This window comes from Ischnura elegans, chromosome 9 (genome assembly GCF_921293095.1).
Source record: "Ischnura elegans chromosome 9, ioIscEleg1.1, whole genome shotgun sequence".
NCBI lineage: Eukaryota > Metazoa > Arthropoda > Insecta > Odonata > Coenagrionidae > Ischnura > Ischnura elegans.
The window spans coordinates 27,891,958-27,910,985 of record NC_060254.1 but is presented as its reverse complement, the minus strand read 5'-3'; the positions used below and the strand labels follow the sequence as shown (position 1 = coordinate 27,910,985).

The window sequence follows — 19,028 nt, the reverse complement described above, 5'->3', positions numbered from 1 at the left end:
GAGTCGTCTTCGAGAGGCGTGGTGGCATTCCTGACTGGCAATCGGGAGATCTGGGTTCGAATCTCTGCTAAGCCAACATTTTTTCATGGCTTTCATCCTATGTGTGTATTTGCTTGAAAGGCTCAACTACGGGCCTCGAAGACCAATCGCAATACCTTGGAGCCATTCAATCAATGGCAAGTAATACTTCATACCTTATCACTAGAAATATTCTAGTGATAAGGTATGATCATTGGTACTTCTCGGCAATTAAGCCTGACCCTCCCACTCATTTATTATCATCCTCACTGCAAGAATCCGTTGTGAGGTGAGGTGAGGATGTTGTCAATAGTTTTTTCAATGATATTATTTGTGCATACAACAATTTTTTTAATACTTTGAAATGAATTATTCAATTGTTCCTTGCATAAGCAATTTTTGAACAAAACTTTAGCGTCAAAAATGACAGCCTTCCGGACTTATAGCCTTATTACCTTGTATTTAATAACTTTGCTGTTATTAACATGGAAAACTCATTTAAAATTCCACAGTGCTTAAAAAATGTTATTAATTCTTGTAGAAGAGTAAATTATTGAAAATTAAATACAATGTTTTGTAGAAAAAACACAGGTAACGCAATAAGTTGACTGTGGATTCGTGCTATGATAGGGTTAGAGGGTGTAGTCCAGTGGCTGGGGTAAGGGTTGGGCGCCTCACTGAGCTAGGTCCCATATCTGAGGGACGAAAACACCCAGGCTACTCACCCCCAAAAAAGAAGTCCGTACAGAGAGGTTTAAAATATTCTCCTGCTACTCGTCACACGAAAAAAATTTCGTAATGCAGGTGCTGGCAGGAAAGGGTTAACAATATTACCTCTCAGGTTTTGAGGAAACTTGTATGTTGGAGACAATGTTCTTCAACCTTTGTAAATCCTCAATAAAGGATTAAGTATCCATTGATTGATTTTAATGCATTCTTTATTTTATAGCAGCAATGTAATTGTTGTGTTAAAAATTACCCATGCATTGGGGTATACTCTTTAAAAACATATCAGGACTATAAAACAAGGGTAAGTTTCATGAACTTTGTGTGCATGTGTCTTGAAGCAGATACATCATCATGCTTTCTTTCAACTTATTTGCTGAAAAGCATTTATACATAATTAGGTACACAATTTTGATCATTGGTAACTTTACTGTGCTGAATGTTTTTGTTGTTCCAAATCAATCATCCTAAATGGAGTAGCATTTTAGCCTGAAATGTAAGAAAAAATAATGTTATATATTATTGATTGTTTTTGGTGTTTTGCCTACATGTCTATTTATTAGTGCTTAATGTAGTATATGTGAAAAAATTGAAAAAATTTTCATATACCCCTAAACATTTCATGAGTTTGGCTTCCTTGAAATACCTACGTGGTTTCAAAGTGTGGCTCATCAGTTACTTTTGTGCCTCAACTCAATAAATCAAGTGAGCTCCTACTTCAGTGGCATAGAAATCATGCTTCAGTTTCCCAGAAAATTTGCTTCGTTCAGTTCAAGCTGCTATTTCGATACTACTTAATTAGTTTACTTTTATGGGAACAGCATAAATTTTATATTCCCTTACCCCTCTAACAATGAACACTATGCATCATTAGCCCTGCCCCATGGATGTAGGATTTTGTGAATGTGGATGGAAATGCAGCTGTTATGCCCTCGTAATAATGTTCACTCCTGATCGTGTCTCTATTAATTCTTGTTCTTGTATGACAATACATACAAGAATAATATTTCAGCCTTTCTCCAGCGTGTAGCTAACCAGATATATCATTAGCCCTGTCCCATAGGTATGGGGTTAAATTAATTGACTATACCAATTTATAGGTTGGGGGTGCAACTTTTATTCCCTTACTTATAGCCCTGTTTGCAAATCTATCGATGTTTTCTTTTCATTCAAGTTATTAGCTTTTTAAATGGACAGATTTTTTATGTTTTCCTCGAGATAAAATCACTTGATCATTTTTTTCATCCCTCTTAGTGATGTCTGTGGCGATAGCTTTTCAGGGACCAAAAAAGTGATTGCTCCACCCATCATTTTCTGAATCACACTGTTATTCTGCTATCCCTTTTTCCATAGTTTTTTCCACTGTGCTCACCGTTTATAACTGTCATCCCAACTAAAGTCAAATGTGGCATTACTATCATTATTAGTTGCCATACATTCTGATTGGCTCGAAAACAGTATTAGTGATCATTTCATAAACAGAAAAATGGACGTGCCGAGTGATGGAAAAAGGGAAGGGATTCCAGTCTCTTTGCAGAAAATGCTTGTGTCAAATTTCTAACCCCTCTCTCTACTCATAAAAAAATTTGAAAATATGTATAGAGCACCATAGTTAAGCATGCATACTGTAAATGCATCTGAAAATCTGGCTGGGTTATTGGCATAGTAAATAATTAAATATAAAAGGATATGCATTAGACATTAAATTTTAAATGCTATAATTAGGATAACTAATTTAATTAATGATACTCACAGTTTAGCTTGTTGTCCGAGTAGGCTGCAAAATAAATAAGATTGACTCAATTAAGAAATTGTCATGTATCCTTAGAAAATAATTGGAGTTACAAATGGAGGACTGTTAAGTTTGTCAGTTATTAAAAGTGATCATATTAAGAATTATTCCTCATTTTTATTGCCCTTATGGATAGTTTGCATTAAAAGAAGGTTTCTTTGCTGAAGAGTGATAGTTATGCTAATGGGTTAGAGGTTTTTGTTCAATATACTTTGTATATGATTCAAATATTCATATGCATTGAGCCCTCATCTTTCACTATATTTTCTTGTATAATATGCTAACAGCCATGGTGATTGCTTGTCAATTCCGCTGTATTGCCTAGAGTCCCACCGTTATCACTAACTTACGTAAATGCCAACATTAGTGTGAGGAGAACTAATCACTCAACAAAATTCAGCTGAAGTCATCCATCGGCGAAAAATCAGTGACATTAAAAATTTTAAAAATTAATTGGCTGTACTCTTAAATTTCCAAACTCATTCTAATGATGTGTGGATGTATGATAGTGTATATATTTAAAATGCCTATTTACCTCCCTGTGAGGAGAACCCCTAGAAGTTAGGCAAGTGGCCAAAAACTAGCTGAATTGCTGCTGTATAATGAGGCAAAAATTGTGGAAGGAGGAAAAAAACTCTTCATTTGTGTAAGTTCTCTTTTTATTAATATGCTGTCATGCTCAAATCATTTTTCAGGCCTCTCACTCGTGTATGCCCTAGCCGCAGTCCTAAATACCAATTAAGAAATCCGGAAGATGTCTAATATTTGTGGATGCCTTGTTTGCTGATGATGGAATTTCCATGCAAAATACGCCATGTTTTTGGTGGGCTTCAACCCAACAAGCATAAGTGGGGGAGTGGGTAGGTCAAGTTTCTTGACACACGACTTTCCCTTTGCTAATCAATAAACTGTAGGCTTGGTCTAGTGCTTTGGAAATGCGGTCGCTCTCAGATCTCCGTCATGTTAACATTGTGAATCTGCTCGTGGAGCAGTGACGCCAAACCTCCTGCATTCTCCTTGTATGTCTTTAAGTATACCTTTCACCAACAGTACAGTATTCGGTTTAGTAGCTGACAATGTCATGGGCTTCTGTGAAGGAATTATCCTCAGTAACTTCCAAATGAGTCGGCATATTGTCTCGGCGCTGGGGCCAGAATACCTGTGGCCACCTATGACTCACACGTTTTCAGTGACAAAGTAGGGCAGCTATGTACATTTGGCAACGTTATGTTCGTTCCTCCTCTCTCTATCGGTACTACCCCTCCCCCACCAGCAAAGTACTCCGAGAGTGTCCTCATGAAAGCTCACCCACAAACTAAAAGTGAACAGGTAATAGTGAAATTAAATAGAGAACATTCTAAGTTATGCCCTCTCTTTCTCTAATTCTTGTACACTCTTACAGTGGTGGCCACAGAGAGTTTGTTTTTGTAACTGCTTGTAGGTCTACATCTTCTACCTGCTCCGCCCCTCAGATTTCCCTATTACAGTGGAAGACGTGCAATATAGCTACCACATCCAGAGGGTTAACATTGTTTTTTTTTACTGTATTAATCGATCCTTCCTATTGAATGATCATCTCTGCTAGACTGAGATACTGTTTCAGCCCACAGTCAATGGGGAAAAAAGATATTTTAATCACCTTCATACGTGGCTCTACCATGTTTCTATCTAAAGCTAGTACATATCTAAAACTAGTAAATATGACTTTTCAATTTCTCTGTGATTACATGTTTCCACATTCAGTTTTGGCCTAATACAGCCATTAGAGTCTTGTGTTAATGAATGCTAATCCCTGTACATAAGTAATGAAATTTACAGTGGAAAACTGTCTATCGTAATTTATATTCTATAGTAACTTACTTGTGTTTAAGTAATTTGCTACCACATTGAATACGTCAAATGAGGTGACACCAAAGAAATTTGGAGATCCATCATCTGATAGTGTAGCTAATGGTTCCAGTTGGTCACGTTGATAGTCTGCCACACCGATTGTAAAAACAATGTTTCCTGCTGCTTTAAGTTTATTTGCAGCTGGTGTAGGATCAGTGGTGCTGATGCCATCTGTCACAAGGACTGCAGAATAATGAAAGAGAGGTTTTTGATTACAAAAATAGTTCTTCTCTTTATAATGCATGATGACTTGTTTGAATTTTTTTAACTACCTTTAAGAATCTAGTAAAATGGAATCTTTTTTTTTCATAAGATGAAGTACCACATTGGAATGCATTGCTGAAAAAATTTGTATCAAATCCGAATATTTTAATATAGCAATTTTTCAGCGGTGAAGGCTTATCCTGATCAGCGAAACATTTTTTTTATTTACTTTATTAATGTCTTGTGAACTTAATTTTTGGCCATTAAGTTACTAAATTCTCATGAAAATGAGTAACACCTTGTTTTTACTTAAAGAAAATTCCTCTTCTGATAATATTCAATTATTTCTGGGATGACGACGTATATTTAACTGGTTTTAAGTTTTAAAAGTAATGAAATTAATGAGAAATAAATGTAACTCACAAACTAGTGTTAGGTTGTGGATAGCATTTGTTTGTACTTCATTGATGGCCAAATTCATGGCATTCAGAATATTTGTTCCTCCCTTGGTGTAAACAATTTGATTCATATCATTAAGGAATTCGCAGGTGTCACTTGTTCCAAGGTGAATATCCACATCAGCAACGTGGCTGAAAGTAATCACTCCGGCACTGCGATTCACTGATAGGCTGTAATAGAGAGACATCTATCATTTGCAAAATAATTGATAACAGTGGTGTAACTATGGGGGGACATGGATGAGGGGATAGATCCTCCACAAAGCCTTGGAGAAAAAAAAATTAGAAATATTGTCTAGTTTTGACATTTAATAAATGCATTTGCTTAAAGTCAATATTTTATTGCCAAAATGGTGTAAAATGTTCGAGGCATGTCAAAAAAAATTTCAAAAATTTTCCTGGACATTGCTTTAGGGGTTAGGGTCGCTACCCCAGGCCATCCCATCCCGCCCCCAAAGCATATTTCTAGTTATGCCACATATTGATGCGTCATCATATAAAAAATATGAATGGCTGTATTTTTTTCCTTCGGGTAGTGTGGTGGCTTAGTGGGTAGAGTGCTTGGCTGATACTCTGAAGGTCCTGGGTTCATGTCCAAGGTTAAGCCTTCCAACCTAATTCAACATGCTGGTAGTGTAAGATAGTTCAGGGAAAGGAAATGACTCCCCTACCAGGAATTTGTGAATTTACATACCTGTGGCTTAGTCTTGAAATTAACTATATATACCCTAACATAATCCCTCAAACGTGACTTTAAATGCACATGGTCCTTCTCTCCTCATGTATGACGTAGCGTATCGAGTCCTCTGAAGGCCATGCCTCACGGCTGGAACTAGTAGTTTTGTCAAGAGGGGAATACAAATTTGTACACCAGCAAGCACATTTGTACAATAGCAAGTATATGGTGTGATATTACACACCATATGCTTGTGAAATTACACACCATATGCTTGCTATTAAGACATTTTAATAATTTTATTATTCAATGATTTATATCCTAATAATTTAAGCACTGACATGGAGAAGGTAGTGAGTTACTAAATATGAATTTTACAGGAGACGAAAGAAAGAGGTTTGCTAACATTGTGAAGCTTATATTAGTGAACAAACTTTGTCAATCATAGCAACTGATATATTGTACCAATTGACTTCCTGCCTTGTCCATGCCTTAGGCCTGTGCAAGAATATAATACCTTCTCCAAAAATAAAGGAAATTAGGATTTTTTATAACTTACTAATTTTCCCATGTCAAAACTTCAATTATTGTTAAATAATTAAATTAGAAAAATTAAATGACTTTTAAAAATAAACTTTTCAAATTTTGCCGCCTCCTAAAATCGGCCACCAGGGGAACGTGCCCCCCCCCCTGTCAAACCCTAGTTCCAGGCCTATCTCAAGTGTGTGTGACACACCGTAGGCCTTTGAATGTTTCAATAAGAACTCCTATCTCTTGAGCTCCCATATATTTAGTTTTGGCGAGTATATACATATGTGAACATCTGCCTGCTTTTTTTCTGTGCCACCACATTAACTGTGTTTGTGTGCTCGTATTTTTTTAGAATACTTTTTCCAATTAATGCTGGGAAAGAAATGCTTCATCTAGGAGCAGTGTGTTGTGGATGCTAATGAAAAGTATTCTTCCACTCACACTCTGATTTATGAGTTTTTTTAGTGATTGTGTGTTCTTTGTGGCGATGCAGTGGTTCATTATTTTCTGATTTTCTGCTTAATCATTCCTTTCTCTTTTATCATTGCTATGACAGAGAACCCTCGAGGCATTGCCACTCAATGCATCTTGGAACCTCAAAGACCTGCCAGCATCTGGCATCTTATTTTTGACCTTTTAAGCTTATGGTTGGTAGTTTTCATGCCTACACTTACTTTGGTGATTTTATTACAATTTTTGCAAATAGTAATAAAATCACCAAAAATTTTTGTGGATAGTTGGTGTTGATGGTCTGCTTATTGCTCCATAAGTTCTGAGCAGAACTGAATGAATTTCTCTGTTCAGAAAAATGGCTGACCACTCTCTGTGAGCGTTCCCAGAGAGCATGTGCCGGATTGTTTAGGAGCAGTTCCGAACCTGCTCCTTGTCTGAAAACATCCAATATGTTTGTTAAATCAATGCAGTGAAGCAAAATATAGCTGTGTAATTCCTCATTATCACCACAGGAAAGCTAATAAAAGGGAGAAAGGAGGTTGATTTGCAAGGAATTTTTTACCTTTTTTAATTAAAATTCTCATTGGGGTTGATTCATAAGTTTCTTCTGGGTAGGAGCCTTAACCTTTCGGTAGGTACAATATTGGAATTGCTCAGTTCAGATGCAATGTGCCTGACAGGCACAGATGTGAAAAAACATTATTAACTCCTGGCATGGGTCACTGGTACACATTTAAAGTCAAAAGCGCCATTATTAGTGTAGTTGAACACTTACATGATGTCTTTCGTGCTACGCATATGCCCCTTTACACACTGCCATACGGCCCTGGACTGATCCAGCAAGGTCCTATTTAACGTGCTCTTTAGACTATTTAGTATCATTATAAGTAATGTATTTTAGCATGTGAATCCTATAAGATCAGTGTTTTTCATTTTTCTATCTTATTCATCTAATAATGCTTTTATTTTCTTTATTGTGCCATTATTTTGCTCAATTATGCTGAATAGTCTGCCTTTGAACTGTCGGCATAAATGCAAAAAGTGAAAGACTGTATGGAGCGTGTCAAAACAAAAAGCTACTACAGTAGATTCCGGTTAATTGGGACATATCAGGACTTGTGCACTTTGCCCCAATTAAGCGGCTGCTCCAATTAGGCGAACTCTCTTATGTATGGACATAAAAAACTTTGAAATGGTGGAAAGAAGACTAAAGAATGTTTGTAATGCAACATAAGTTTATTAAACTATTAATTTGATTAATAAATCAGCGAGTTTATTTAATTAGTTATGAGTTTTATGAATTATAACAATTTAGTTAAAAATATTTTTCACGGCCTCGGGCGATGCTGAATGAATGTCTTTTACCAAGTCCTATTAAAGAAAAGTCCTATCCTCTTGCGGATAGTATAACAAAAAGAGCTTTCAAAAAAGGGCAAGAATAGGAACATTTGTGAAAAATAAGAGTAAATCAAAGAGGGAAAATAGAAAAAAATGGTATTCTGGAAACAAAAAAATTTAATTTCGTTGCGAGTATAGATGTCGCCGACTCATGGCCCAATAAAGCGGCATGCTGTCCCAATGAAGCGGAGAATGCTCTGGGATATTCCTCTATTGGGTTCTGTTCTTCAAGATCTGCCCCAATTAAGCGGCTGCCCCAAGTAACCGGTGGACCCATTAAACAGAATCTACTGTATAAGCATCAAGGGTCTAAGCCACATAGTGGCTCAGAGAAATGAAAAAAAAAAACTCGTGCTGTGCCTGTCAGATCCATTGCGTCCGATGGAAAGTTAAAACTATAGGGGTGTGGTTTTTTGGGTGGATTGAAACATGACATGGGAAATAACTCACGGAAAGGCTGCTGCTAGAGCTTTGACAAAAGTCAGCTCCATATCAAACTGGGCTGGTGACACACTAACAGATTCATCAAGAAGGAATAGCAGTCCTGCCGGTCTCCCATTGGACAAGGTGTCGTTGATCTTGTCCACAAAATCCTCTCCGAGTTCTTCAGGAGCTGTAACGGAGTTGAATATGTAATAATGACCTTACTTTTTGGTTGGATAGTTTTAGCACTATGATATTCGAATCCTAGTTGTATACTGAAATGATTTATTTTTAAAGGTAATCTAATGCAGAAAATTTTCATGAGTTGTCAACCAGGTGAATGGATCCATCTCTAATTTTTTGTCTGCTCACTCTGCTACTATCTTCAGGGTAAATGAGTGAGTCCTTTGAGAGGGAGAACTCTTCAATCCTGAAAAGGCTAGCAGTGTGTGCTATCAAAACGCTGGAAATGAAGCCATACTCTTAGTTCAAAACCCAACTGAGAAGAATTTATGTATATTATCCACTTGAAAAAATTCTAATCTTTTGGTAATATATTGGTTTAGATAGATGTACTATGGATCACAATACATACTCTATTTCAACAATCATCCCTCTGCCAGTTCTATTCATTGTCAGTTGTCAAAACATCAGCATGGAGCCAACTCCAGCTGTTTGAAAGCCCGAGATCGTTTCATCTCACAGTCTTAAGTACAAGGTTGATAAAAATAATACTTTTCAAAAAAATTATTTTTGTTGATTATTTTCAATTTCAAAGAGATGTTTTTGATTTTCAAATTAATAATCAATAAGTCAGTAATTTTTAATACTAGAACTGTATGCTTGCAAATTTAACTATTAAATGTAACCCTTATGTTTGTAATTAGCTCTTATAATGCAATGGAAAAATACTAGAGCTTTTAATGAACCAAATATAAGCTCAGGATGAATGCTTAGTGTAATACTCGTAATGACAATTATTTTATGATTAACTCAAGAAAAAGCTGTATGTATTATTTGGCAAAGCAGATTTATTAAGGGATTCCCATATGTGGATCATTACATTAATAACTATTGAAATGTGCCAGAAAGAAGCCGTTTTGCAAATTACATATAAGGTTTTCACTGAAAAGAGTATTAAGCGATTTGAACAAGATGAGAAATGGATAAAAATAATGATTAAAAATGGGCCCATTAGCATTTAAATGAAATTCACATATCCTTAATTAATTCACTGAAATTTTCAGGTAATCAGCACTGTTAAGAAAGGAAGAAAAACTATTTTGTATTTCTTGCACTTGAATTATAATTTTTGTATGTTGATATTTTATTGTTAAATCGCCTTATTTTTATAAAAAAAAATCAAGTGATTGAAATTGCCATTTTAATCATGTCTTATGTCAATGTGATGATTTAAATCAATCATCTCCGTTTAGATTTACTACCTCCAAATAAACTCTCTGAAATGCATATCTCCCTCCAGAGTAATACCCCACGAAACATTTTTCTGGCCAGGGCTTTTGTATTGAACTCACTTCTGCAGTGTGGCAGGTGTCCGAATCCTCCTGTTCCGTTCCAGCCGGCCCCCGTGCATTCAATGACTTCACTGCCGCTCAGCTGGTACTCTGGGTTGCACACGAACCGACACTTGTCACCCTTTTCTCCGCCTTCATCCACGCATGACTCCGGCTCCCAGTGACCGCGGTCGGTATCCTTGAGGCGCACACATCCTGCGGTGCAAGAATCAATCTGTTTAGGATTTATTTTTCGCGTGGATTCCATCAGTGCTTATGAGCGCTCTCAGGAATGAAGTCTCCTCTGCATTTGCTCCTGTACTTCCTGCATTCCAATGGCCTGACATTTATTTACTGCATAGTAAATGCCATCTAGCGCGCACAGACGTGTCTACAGTGGGTGTCAATATTAGCCAATTAATCCTGTATTTTTTTCAGCTTTGGGGTTTTCAATTTTGTTATGCTTTTATGTTAATTGATTTTAAAAATAATGGGAACGACAACTTAAAGTACTTAAAAAAAAAGTTTTATGACGATTGATATACTATGAAAATATCATTATGATTTAAGTAATTTTGATTCTTCGCAATGTGGCTATACTTAGCCTTGAGGATTGTCAAATGGAGGAAGCGAAATGTTGGTGGTAAAAGTGGAAATTGGAAAATTTTTAATTAATTTACCAAACCTCCATAACATCATTTTACGAAATAACCGTTGTCAAGAACGATTCCATAATTATAAATTGAGTCTCTTATATGAATAATATTTTGTCGCGATGCTTTTCTCATTTAAAGCTAGCGCCATCATCTTCAAATTTAGGGCATAAAGATATACCCTTACCCTAGTCGAAAGTTGCATTTAGGTCGAATTAGGAAAATTTACTGTGATGTGTTCATACATGTCAATTTTTTACCTTTTAGATGCAGGCAAATGTGGGCAAAGATCATCTGTGTATACTTTGGAACTTCTAAATTTTATGCATGAATCTAAACGAGTAATATGCCAGGAAAAAGATGTCCGGTCGAGCGAAAAAATGTTGCCCAATATGTAAACTTATATTCTCAAAACCCAAGATAAGAAACATGCAAAAGCTACAACTGCTAAAAAAAGCATTTTAAATGCCGATAAGGACTCCTGCTTCATAATTATTCATAAATGAGACTAAATTTTATACCATTCTGTCGCTCCTGACCACTCCTTCCTCTTTTAGGGGACTCCTCACTTTCCTCGACAGGTAGTATTTTGGGCTTTCGTCCTGAAACATTACTTTTTTTTAAAGGCATAACGCTATCATATTGATATTTTCTGGGGATACTCGTAATTTTTGTAGGGTAGACACATATCACCATTTACTATTACTACAAATATAGAGTGATGCGTCCATTTTAACACTGCGCCCGAATTTAAGGGAACTTCCTTTAAGGTTGCAATGTAACTTCTTGATCCGACAATTGGGTCGGATACACTTCATATTGTCGGATAATTTTTCCGACGATTACGTCGGGAGGAATGCGGCACTGTAAGATTGAATAAAGTAATGCGGAGTATAGGAATATTTGAGTGTTAGGGGCAACGTATGAGTATGACAGGCTGTGTTCAGCATCAAATGTCATTTGAAACTATGTATTCTAATGTTATTTAAATAAATTATCGCGGCCTACGCAGCCACGTACCTTCACTGACACTCGTAAGTGCACATTCTGTGCGAAAATTCAACAGAAAAAATTCATTTGTCTTGACTGGTATGTAAGGAAGGAGAAACCATGGTTTGTTTAATTGATAAAACATGTGGCAGGAATGCGGGAGATCCGGCTTCGAATCCCAGTGAGGGTTAATGAATTTTTTCCGTGGAATTTTCACACTGGCTATTCTTAAGCTTCTGCATGGCGTTATTGCTGAAATATTATTCCTGTATGATTTGGACTGGCTCGATTCGAATCTGACGTCATAGGAAGTCGATCATGCAGTATCAGATTCCCTGTAACGTAATTTGCGGAAGGATCTTCCGACATCCAATCTGACTGTCGGATTGGAATGTTATTTCGATTAAAGGCGTGTTTAAGCCATACATTAGGTACACGTACGAGTTAATGCCTGATTTCATGAATGATTTGGAGGAACAGAACGTATAATGTACGAATGCGTGAGCCAAATTAGAGCAGGTTCTTTTTTCTGTAGATGCGTTCGCACAAGTTTGGTGGTTACACGTTACATTTTTGCATTCATTCACGCGTTCCGACATTAAGACTTGGTTTTATGTAGCTATCTTGTAAATAGGCCTTAAGACTTGTTAAAGCCCTTAGCGTATTAGAGAAATGGGGCTCTCAAGAAATTGGGGCCCCTGTGTAGCTTTTACGTAAATGCTTCACTTTTCATGGTAAATTACAAGGAATTTTTTTTTCTTCCTTTGCCTTTAAGCTCATATCTCCCCTACAGCAGTTTTCTAAATATACCTCTTTCGCAGACGAAGCTCCTGTGACGGTCGCACTTCAGATCCTGGAATCGTGGTCTGTTCCAGAGGAACCTCTCAACCGAGAGGCAATCCCTGCCCTTGATGCCAGTGAAGAGTCCCCACGGTGGGTAGCCGTTGCTGTCCGGCTTAGGGGGGATGACTTGTCCTGTATAGTCCCATCTCCATCCATCCTTCTCGTAATGTCCACCCACCCAAACGCTTTGTAGAGCTGCGAAAAGACATTTTGATTGAACATGGAAATATTTTGACGTTTGAAATTGGCATTTTGGCTTATATCCGAGGAAATTATGAAGGTTTTGTATTGGGTATTTTATTATCGCTGGAAATACTTAAATTTTATGCGTATTTCAATAGCTGACACTTGCCAGTGCCGGATCCAGACTGGGGCTTGGGAGAGCTATAGCCCCCCTCTGGGATATTCAATTTACACAAGATAAAATGGTAATTTTGTTTTCATATTTTTTTATGATTTAATTCTTTGGAAAATTATTGTAATGAGACATAACTTTAAGTGCTGTCATCAGCCCTAAAATTTTCGTAATCTACCGGACCCCCCCTACTGCTGGGAGGTTACCCCCTTAGGCCGCCCATCTAGCCCTTGTCGATATCCTGGATCCACCGGTTCCACTTTATGACAGTTATGGAAATTAATTTCTCGGAGAAGAGCGTCGCTGGAGTCGATCATAAATTTTCCCTTTTCGTCACTCAACGTTGACGATGGAACACTTACAGTTTTCCGTGTATTTTATTGACAAAGGATGGATATTTGAACTTATAATAAGGCATAATTAATTGAATTGCGGGTTTCAATTAAAAATAGGTTTAATTAAGGTTATTTTCCGTTTCTCGATAAAATTTCATTAAATTTTTCCCCCGCAAGGGAATATATCTAGGGGTATGGCTTCAAAGATTGGATATTAATTTCGTGTGAAAATAACATATATTTCTGCGTTTATAGATAGAAATCTACAGTTGTATCATGTACGAATGCATGTGTTAGAGTTTTTTTCATTGGCGTATTTCGCCTCTTGTGGCAAAAAAACAAAAAACATGCGTTTGTCTATTCTGTAACGTATTTTTTTTAATATTTCAATTATACAGCTGACTTCTTAGTTCCGTGCTTTTCATACTCCTATATTATGGCACCTCTTAGGAGTGGAGGTACCTAACTAATTTACTAATATTGGGTACTGGCATTTTGAAAACACTGCGGTGTATTCCGGCTTGGAAAAATAAAACAATACATATAACGATCCCTTCTGCCCACCATCCCAAGAGCTATTACGGACCGAATGCAGATGGGATTGAACCTTAATCAATTAATGGATTAATATTTACTTAAATGACCTGAAGATAATAGAAAATGCATTGAAACCGCTGGTGAAATTAAAGTCATAGTTGAAAATTGCCAGTAAATTTTAATTCCTTTGTAAATTAGCTAATAACCCAACCGCATGCGGCCCGCGATAGCCTCTGAATGTTCTGCATTAGGGATGTGCCGTGCATATCAGAATAATGGAGTAATCTTCTCAATGTATCGATAAATTATGATACATTTGTCCGGTTTGTAAAGCCGGAGTGTTCATTAATGTTTTCAAAATACCAGTACCCGATACTATTAAATTAATTATTTCCTCTCTTCGGAGGATTCATAAGAGGAGGAGAGTACGGAATTAAAGAGTCAGGTGCATGTCAATTAGACTAAAAATATAAGCTATAGAATGTACAAACGCCGGTGAAAAAAACTCAAAATAAGCGTTCGTACATTCTATAATGCATATTTATTTCTTGATATTCCTCAATGACGTATTTACCATAAATATTACCCATGTTGGCAAAGACTCAGTATAAAAAGACACAGGTCTTTTTTAAATTTAGGTGGCACGACTATACTCCTCAGAGGTAGGAACAATAGTCTCTTGTTCCTATCTCTGGTGAAGGTGGTAGTGCTACAGAAAAATTAATGGAACCGTGCGTCTCTTTCTTAAACTGTGTCTTTCCGAACATGGCCTTCACTCTATATCTATATACATAAAAATGCATGTTTCTTTACTGTTAAAATAAGAAATATATTAAGCTATTCTTTATTATACCTTTATATTTAGGGACTAAAGGAATACATTAAAGTTGATTGGAAAACGGTAAATATCCTTAGCCAGTACCCAATCCGAAGCAATTATGCAAAATTTCTAGTTAACTTTTGATTTATTTATGTGCTAGAAATATACTATAACAAGCCTTAAAAAACTCATCATTGTGGGATTATAATGTTTAGGTGCTCACAGACAAAATTGCAGAGGCTTCCAGCCATGGCTTCTGAGAGGAACTGCGCCTCCTCCATGTCCTCGATGACCGCGAGATACGATCCCGGACCCTCGGATTCGCAGATGGCCTTGGCCTCGTGCCAGGTCACCCTGTCCTCGTGGTGGAAGCGGTAGATGTGGCCTTCGTACTCGTACACTAGGATTCCCTCGCCCGGAAGGGAGCGAGTGGAGATCCCGGAACTGGAGGATAGGGGGCCAATGTCCATTCGCAGCTCCATTGGGTCCGTGCCTGGAGAAATAATGAAAAAGTGTTGTGAATTATAGATACAGTGAAACCTGTATTGCTAGATCGAGAAGCATGAGACCCGTCATTTTGACGTGTAACCTCTACTTACTTAATCAAACTGCCTAGAATTTTTTTCCGTCGTCTTCAATTTAGTGACTTATATTTATTTTCTATGGGACGTATGCTGTTAAAATATAATTTATTTATATTTTAACAGCACACGTCTGTAACCTGTATTCAGCATAGTTCTGTTGTTTAATAAGTTCAACAGATTCAGGTTTCAATTGGCGGAAGTTAGACATATTTAAATAAATAAAAGATCGTTGCACTTTTCCACAAGATTTGTTGTTTAACCTGTCTACCTTAAAAGACCAACTCTAGTTAAAATGACTGGTTAAACGTTTCTATTATATTTGTAACGGTAACGCGTGTTTTATTCTGGGTAGCACTGCACTATGTTAATTATGGCCATTTTGATGTTTTAGTTAACACATTTCTGTATGCAGCTTTCTTTGTTACATTTTGAACGGAAATAAACAGCATATCTACCATAGTCAGGTACTATACAGGCTATATACCAAGTGGCGTGTGGTAAGCCAGGCCAAGGGAAGGAGGAGCGAGGTGAACGCTTTTCAGTTTTATTCCAAAATGATTATTAAAAAAACACTCGATTTTATTGACAAATAAAGGAAAAGGTTATATTTGATGAACTTATCAATTAAATTTCAATTAAAATAAGAAATACTTAAAATAATGCTACCAGTCAAAATGACGGTTCTGCTAAAATAATAGTTCTTTTAGGTAGCCATACAACCCCGGTCCTTCTATTGTTTAACGACTATCGATGGTTCCGCTAAAACATAATGGGTGGTAAGGTCCGGTTTGGTTGGATCGTTGAATATATGTTGAAACGTAGAAGAAAATCTATTCAAAGAATCGGAAACTTCATTTCCTCAGCCACGCGAATAAAAGAATACCATCCCTCTATCATCTTAGAAAGTAATTTTAAAAAGAAGAATACGATACCACGGCGGCGCGTTGGATGGACAACAGGGGAAGACCTAGGGGCGAGATATAGAATAAACTGGTGGTACAAAAACCTTCTTCGGGGAAAAAATTCGTGCTAACTTACACGATTTACGAAGTTCCGGTTTCGGGGTCTGTCGATTTTGGATGGGTATACAGACTTCAGTTCGTAAGGGACCAATAAAGGAGTTATGGGTTATAAAGGACTATGTAACCAAATTGGAAAAATTCGCAAAATTTCGGAGCTCACGAAACGTTTTAAGCTGTGAGACAATATTTTGTTTGAATTTTTTTACAGAATCCCCGGAAATTTTCTAATTGATAATAATTTAATTCGATATTTTCTATTCCAAAGCATACAATTAAATATGTCGGACTGGAAGAGAAATGCCAATATCATTATATAGATTAGCCGGTACACCAAATATATTTGCGAAAATGCGTCACGAGTGTTACAAATGCACGTAAAAATGACGTTTCTTAGTTTACAATGTCTAGTATATGGAGCTTTTTCATTCGCTGAAAATGCCTTACGAAGTGAGTGTTAGGTTGGAGTGATGGGTGGTCTTTGAATAAGGGTATTAAATACCATGAACCTTATGAGTAATGCATTCGGTTCCGCAAAGTACTGGACTCTAAGAGAGATTTCACTTTATATTGAACTAAGAAAACACTTTTGAATATCACCTGTCGTTTCCATTCAGGATTTTTGTTAAAATCTCCCCCGTTAATGTCATGAAATCATGAAAATGTTGTCAAGACGAAATCCATCGTATTATGTGTCAACTTCTGCTGGAATGTATTCGATGATGTAAAAAAAATATTATTATGAGAAATTATTTCCACATTTACTGGGATGGCATCAATACAATGCGAATGTATAGTTCTGATATATTTATTGACTTTAATATCGCGAATTCCAATGTACGCGTGCGATTGGTCAGTTATGGATTTTATTTTAATGAGTGATATGAGTAATGACAGTGACAACCATTTTCGTGTGCGCATTGTCAAATTATGCTCCTATTCAGTATTTCAAGGCGTTTTCAAGAGTTCCTATTATTTTTTTTCTTTTTTTGGGGGATTTGTTGCCATCCTGGCAGGACGGCAAGGGGTGGTGCCGATTTGGGGTTATTCCACTTAACTTTGACTACTTTATTTTACAGCGAACCATGATGCATTTTTCCATAAAATCCCTATGTACGACTGATTTTTCATTGACATAAAGTCAGAGAATTAAAAAAAAAATCTAGAAGTTATGGGAGTGTCAGGGAAATTGAACATAGAAAGTGAAGGGAAGTTAAGAGTAGATCGTTTGAAACCTACTTATCAATCAGGCTGAATCACTTTTATTGTAGGGAGAGTGTGTGAACCTTAGTGATATTGTAAATAGATTTAACTTACCGCCATCGGCAAGGCATGAAGCCGTCATAGCGAGCAAGACGAACAGCATCCCACTGAGTTTGGAGACCGCCATGGCGAAAATGCACACGTTCAACTGGAGCGGGTTCCTAGCAGATATGGACGGTGGCATCTCCGAAGGCTGCTTATATGTAATTTTTGTCCCCAACTCCGGGGATTTCTGTTCAAGATAACTCGTGCATTTGAAGTATCATCTCTCTACAGTACTCCGATAATCTTTAGTATATCCACCTATTAATTGTTTAATGGAACAGAGTAAAAGCTTTTCCGCATCTTTCTTAGAACACATATATTGAGTTATAATTGCTATTCTTATCGCCATAGGTGCTTTTGAATTGTTGTCTATCATCGGCTTTTATGGAATGTACCTGATGCTATTCATAGTCCCCCTACTCCCGTGAATTGCTGAGTTATTGCCGGTACAATCATTGGGGCTATTTATCAACCATCTACGTAAGGAATGGGGAGTATGAAACTGATAGCATCGTAATATGCTCATGGGTTGGAATAATGCTATATCTTCGCATTATCAAATCTGCTTGATGGGAAATGGTGCATTTGAGTGCATCCCGTTACATTGTTTGTTCAAAGATTAAGGTCGTTTCTCTTAATTCTTTCACCCATTGTCGGTGTTAGTGCTCGAGTATGAACATAGAAAGTGAAGGGAAGTTAAGAGTAGATCGTTTGAAACCTACTTATCAATCAGGCTGAATCACTTTTATTGTAGGGAGAGTGTGTGAACCTTAGTGATATTGTAAATAGATCTGGACATTACTCAAAGGGGTTGGAGTTTGAAAATTACTTTTGTTATCCATGGCATGCGTAAAATATCAGGAGGTGTATCAGAGTTAAACTTTTTTAGCAGGGAAATGAGACGTTAATGACAAAAATTATTTAATGGGACCGTTGCTATTCGTCTAAAGGCATTTTATTTCACTTTTTTATCAATATCCATGTTATTCATCAAGACATCCGGCCCTCGGAAAACCATTAGTTGTGGATCGAGACTTGATTTACATCTCAGTAATTTAGTCCATTCCTTGGTTGTCTTGTAAGCAATGATTGACCGATATTACATATCGCATTTTATGTATTTACCTGGGGAGCGTGGTTTTCTAGTGGGTACCGATTAGTGGGTCTCGGCTTCATATCGTGCATCCTCAAATGAAATCCTTGAAGTTTGAGGAGGCCTCGGAATAAGGACTGCCGTCTAACCCTGTCATTACTTACCAATGACTTAGTCTAGGGTGAGCTTAATTCTCACGTATCCAAATCAGCCTCACGGGTTGCATCACGAGAGAGTGATGCATTTACTCAGTATTCATTAGTTCCCGGGAGTCGACTAATTTCTATTTCTTTATCAGTGGCGGATAATGAGGTGGAAGGGACGGGACGCCTATTCCGTATTTTATGGAAAAATGAAAAAATATGGTAATTTTTACGGTGGTATAATTTAGTCCATGTCTTGGTTGTC

At 37.0% G+C, this 19,028-nt stretch overlaps 1 protein-coding gene across 1 annotated transcript; it reads right to left on the bottom strand.

The window, feature by feature from the left end:
• Positions 1-938: 938 nt before the first annotated feature.
• LOC124165532 lies at positions 939-17,681 on the bottom strand. Its single transcript, XM_046542976.1, has 9 exons — positions 17,537-17,681; positions 14,840-15,109; positions 12,537-12,764; positions 10,105-10,299; positions 8,597-8,759; positions 5,054-5,259; positions 4,397-4,609; positions 2,498-2,521; positions 939-1,233 (listed from the first exon to the last, which is right to left on the bottom strand). The coding sequence occupies exons 1-9, from the start codon at positions 17,664-17,666 to the stop codon at positions 1,229-1,231; spliced, it is 1,434 nt and encodes a 477-aa protein (XP_046398932.1). The 5' UTR covers positions 17,667-17,681; the 3' UTR covers positions 939-1,228.
• Between the last annotated feature and the right edge of the window lie 1,347 nt (positions 17,682-19,028).

What these genes read in the sequence shown, in the direction of transcription:
- LOC124165532 (XM_046542976.1), bottom strand. Translation starts at nt 17,666, where the DNA reads ATGCCACCGTCCATATCTGCTAGGAACCCGCTCCAGTTGAACGTGTGC. An exon ending in ACACCTGCCACACTGCAGAA is followed by an intron (nt 8,760 to 10,104) that starts GTGAGTTCAATA and finishes ACTCCGTTACAG; the next exon opens with CTCCTGAAGAACTCGGAGAG. An exon ending in CCACAACCTAACACTAGTTT is followed by an intron (nt 4,610 to 5,053) that starts GTGAGTTACATT and finishes ATTATTCTGCAG; the next exon opens with TCCTTGTGACAGATGGCATC.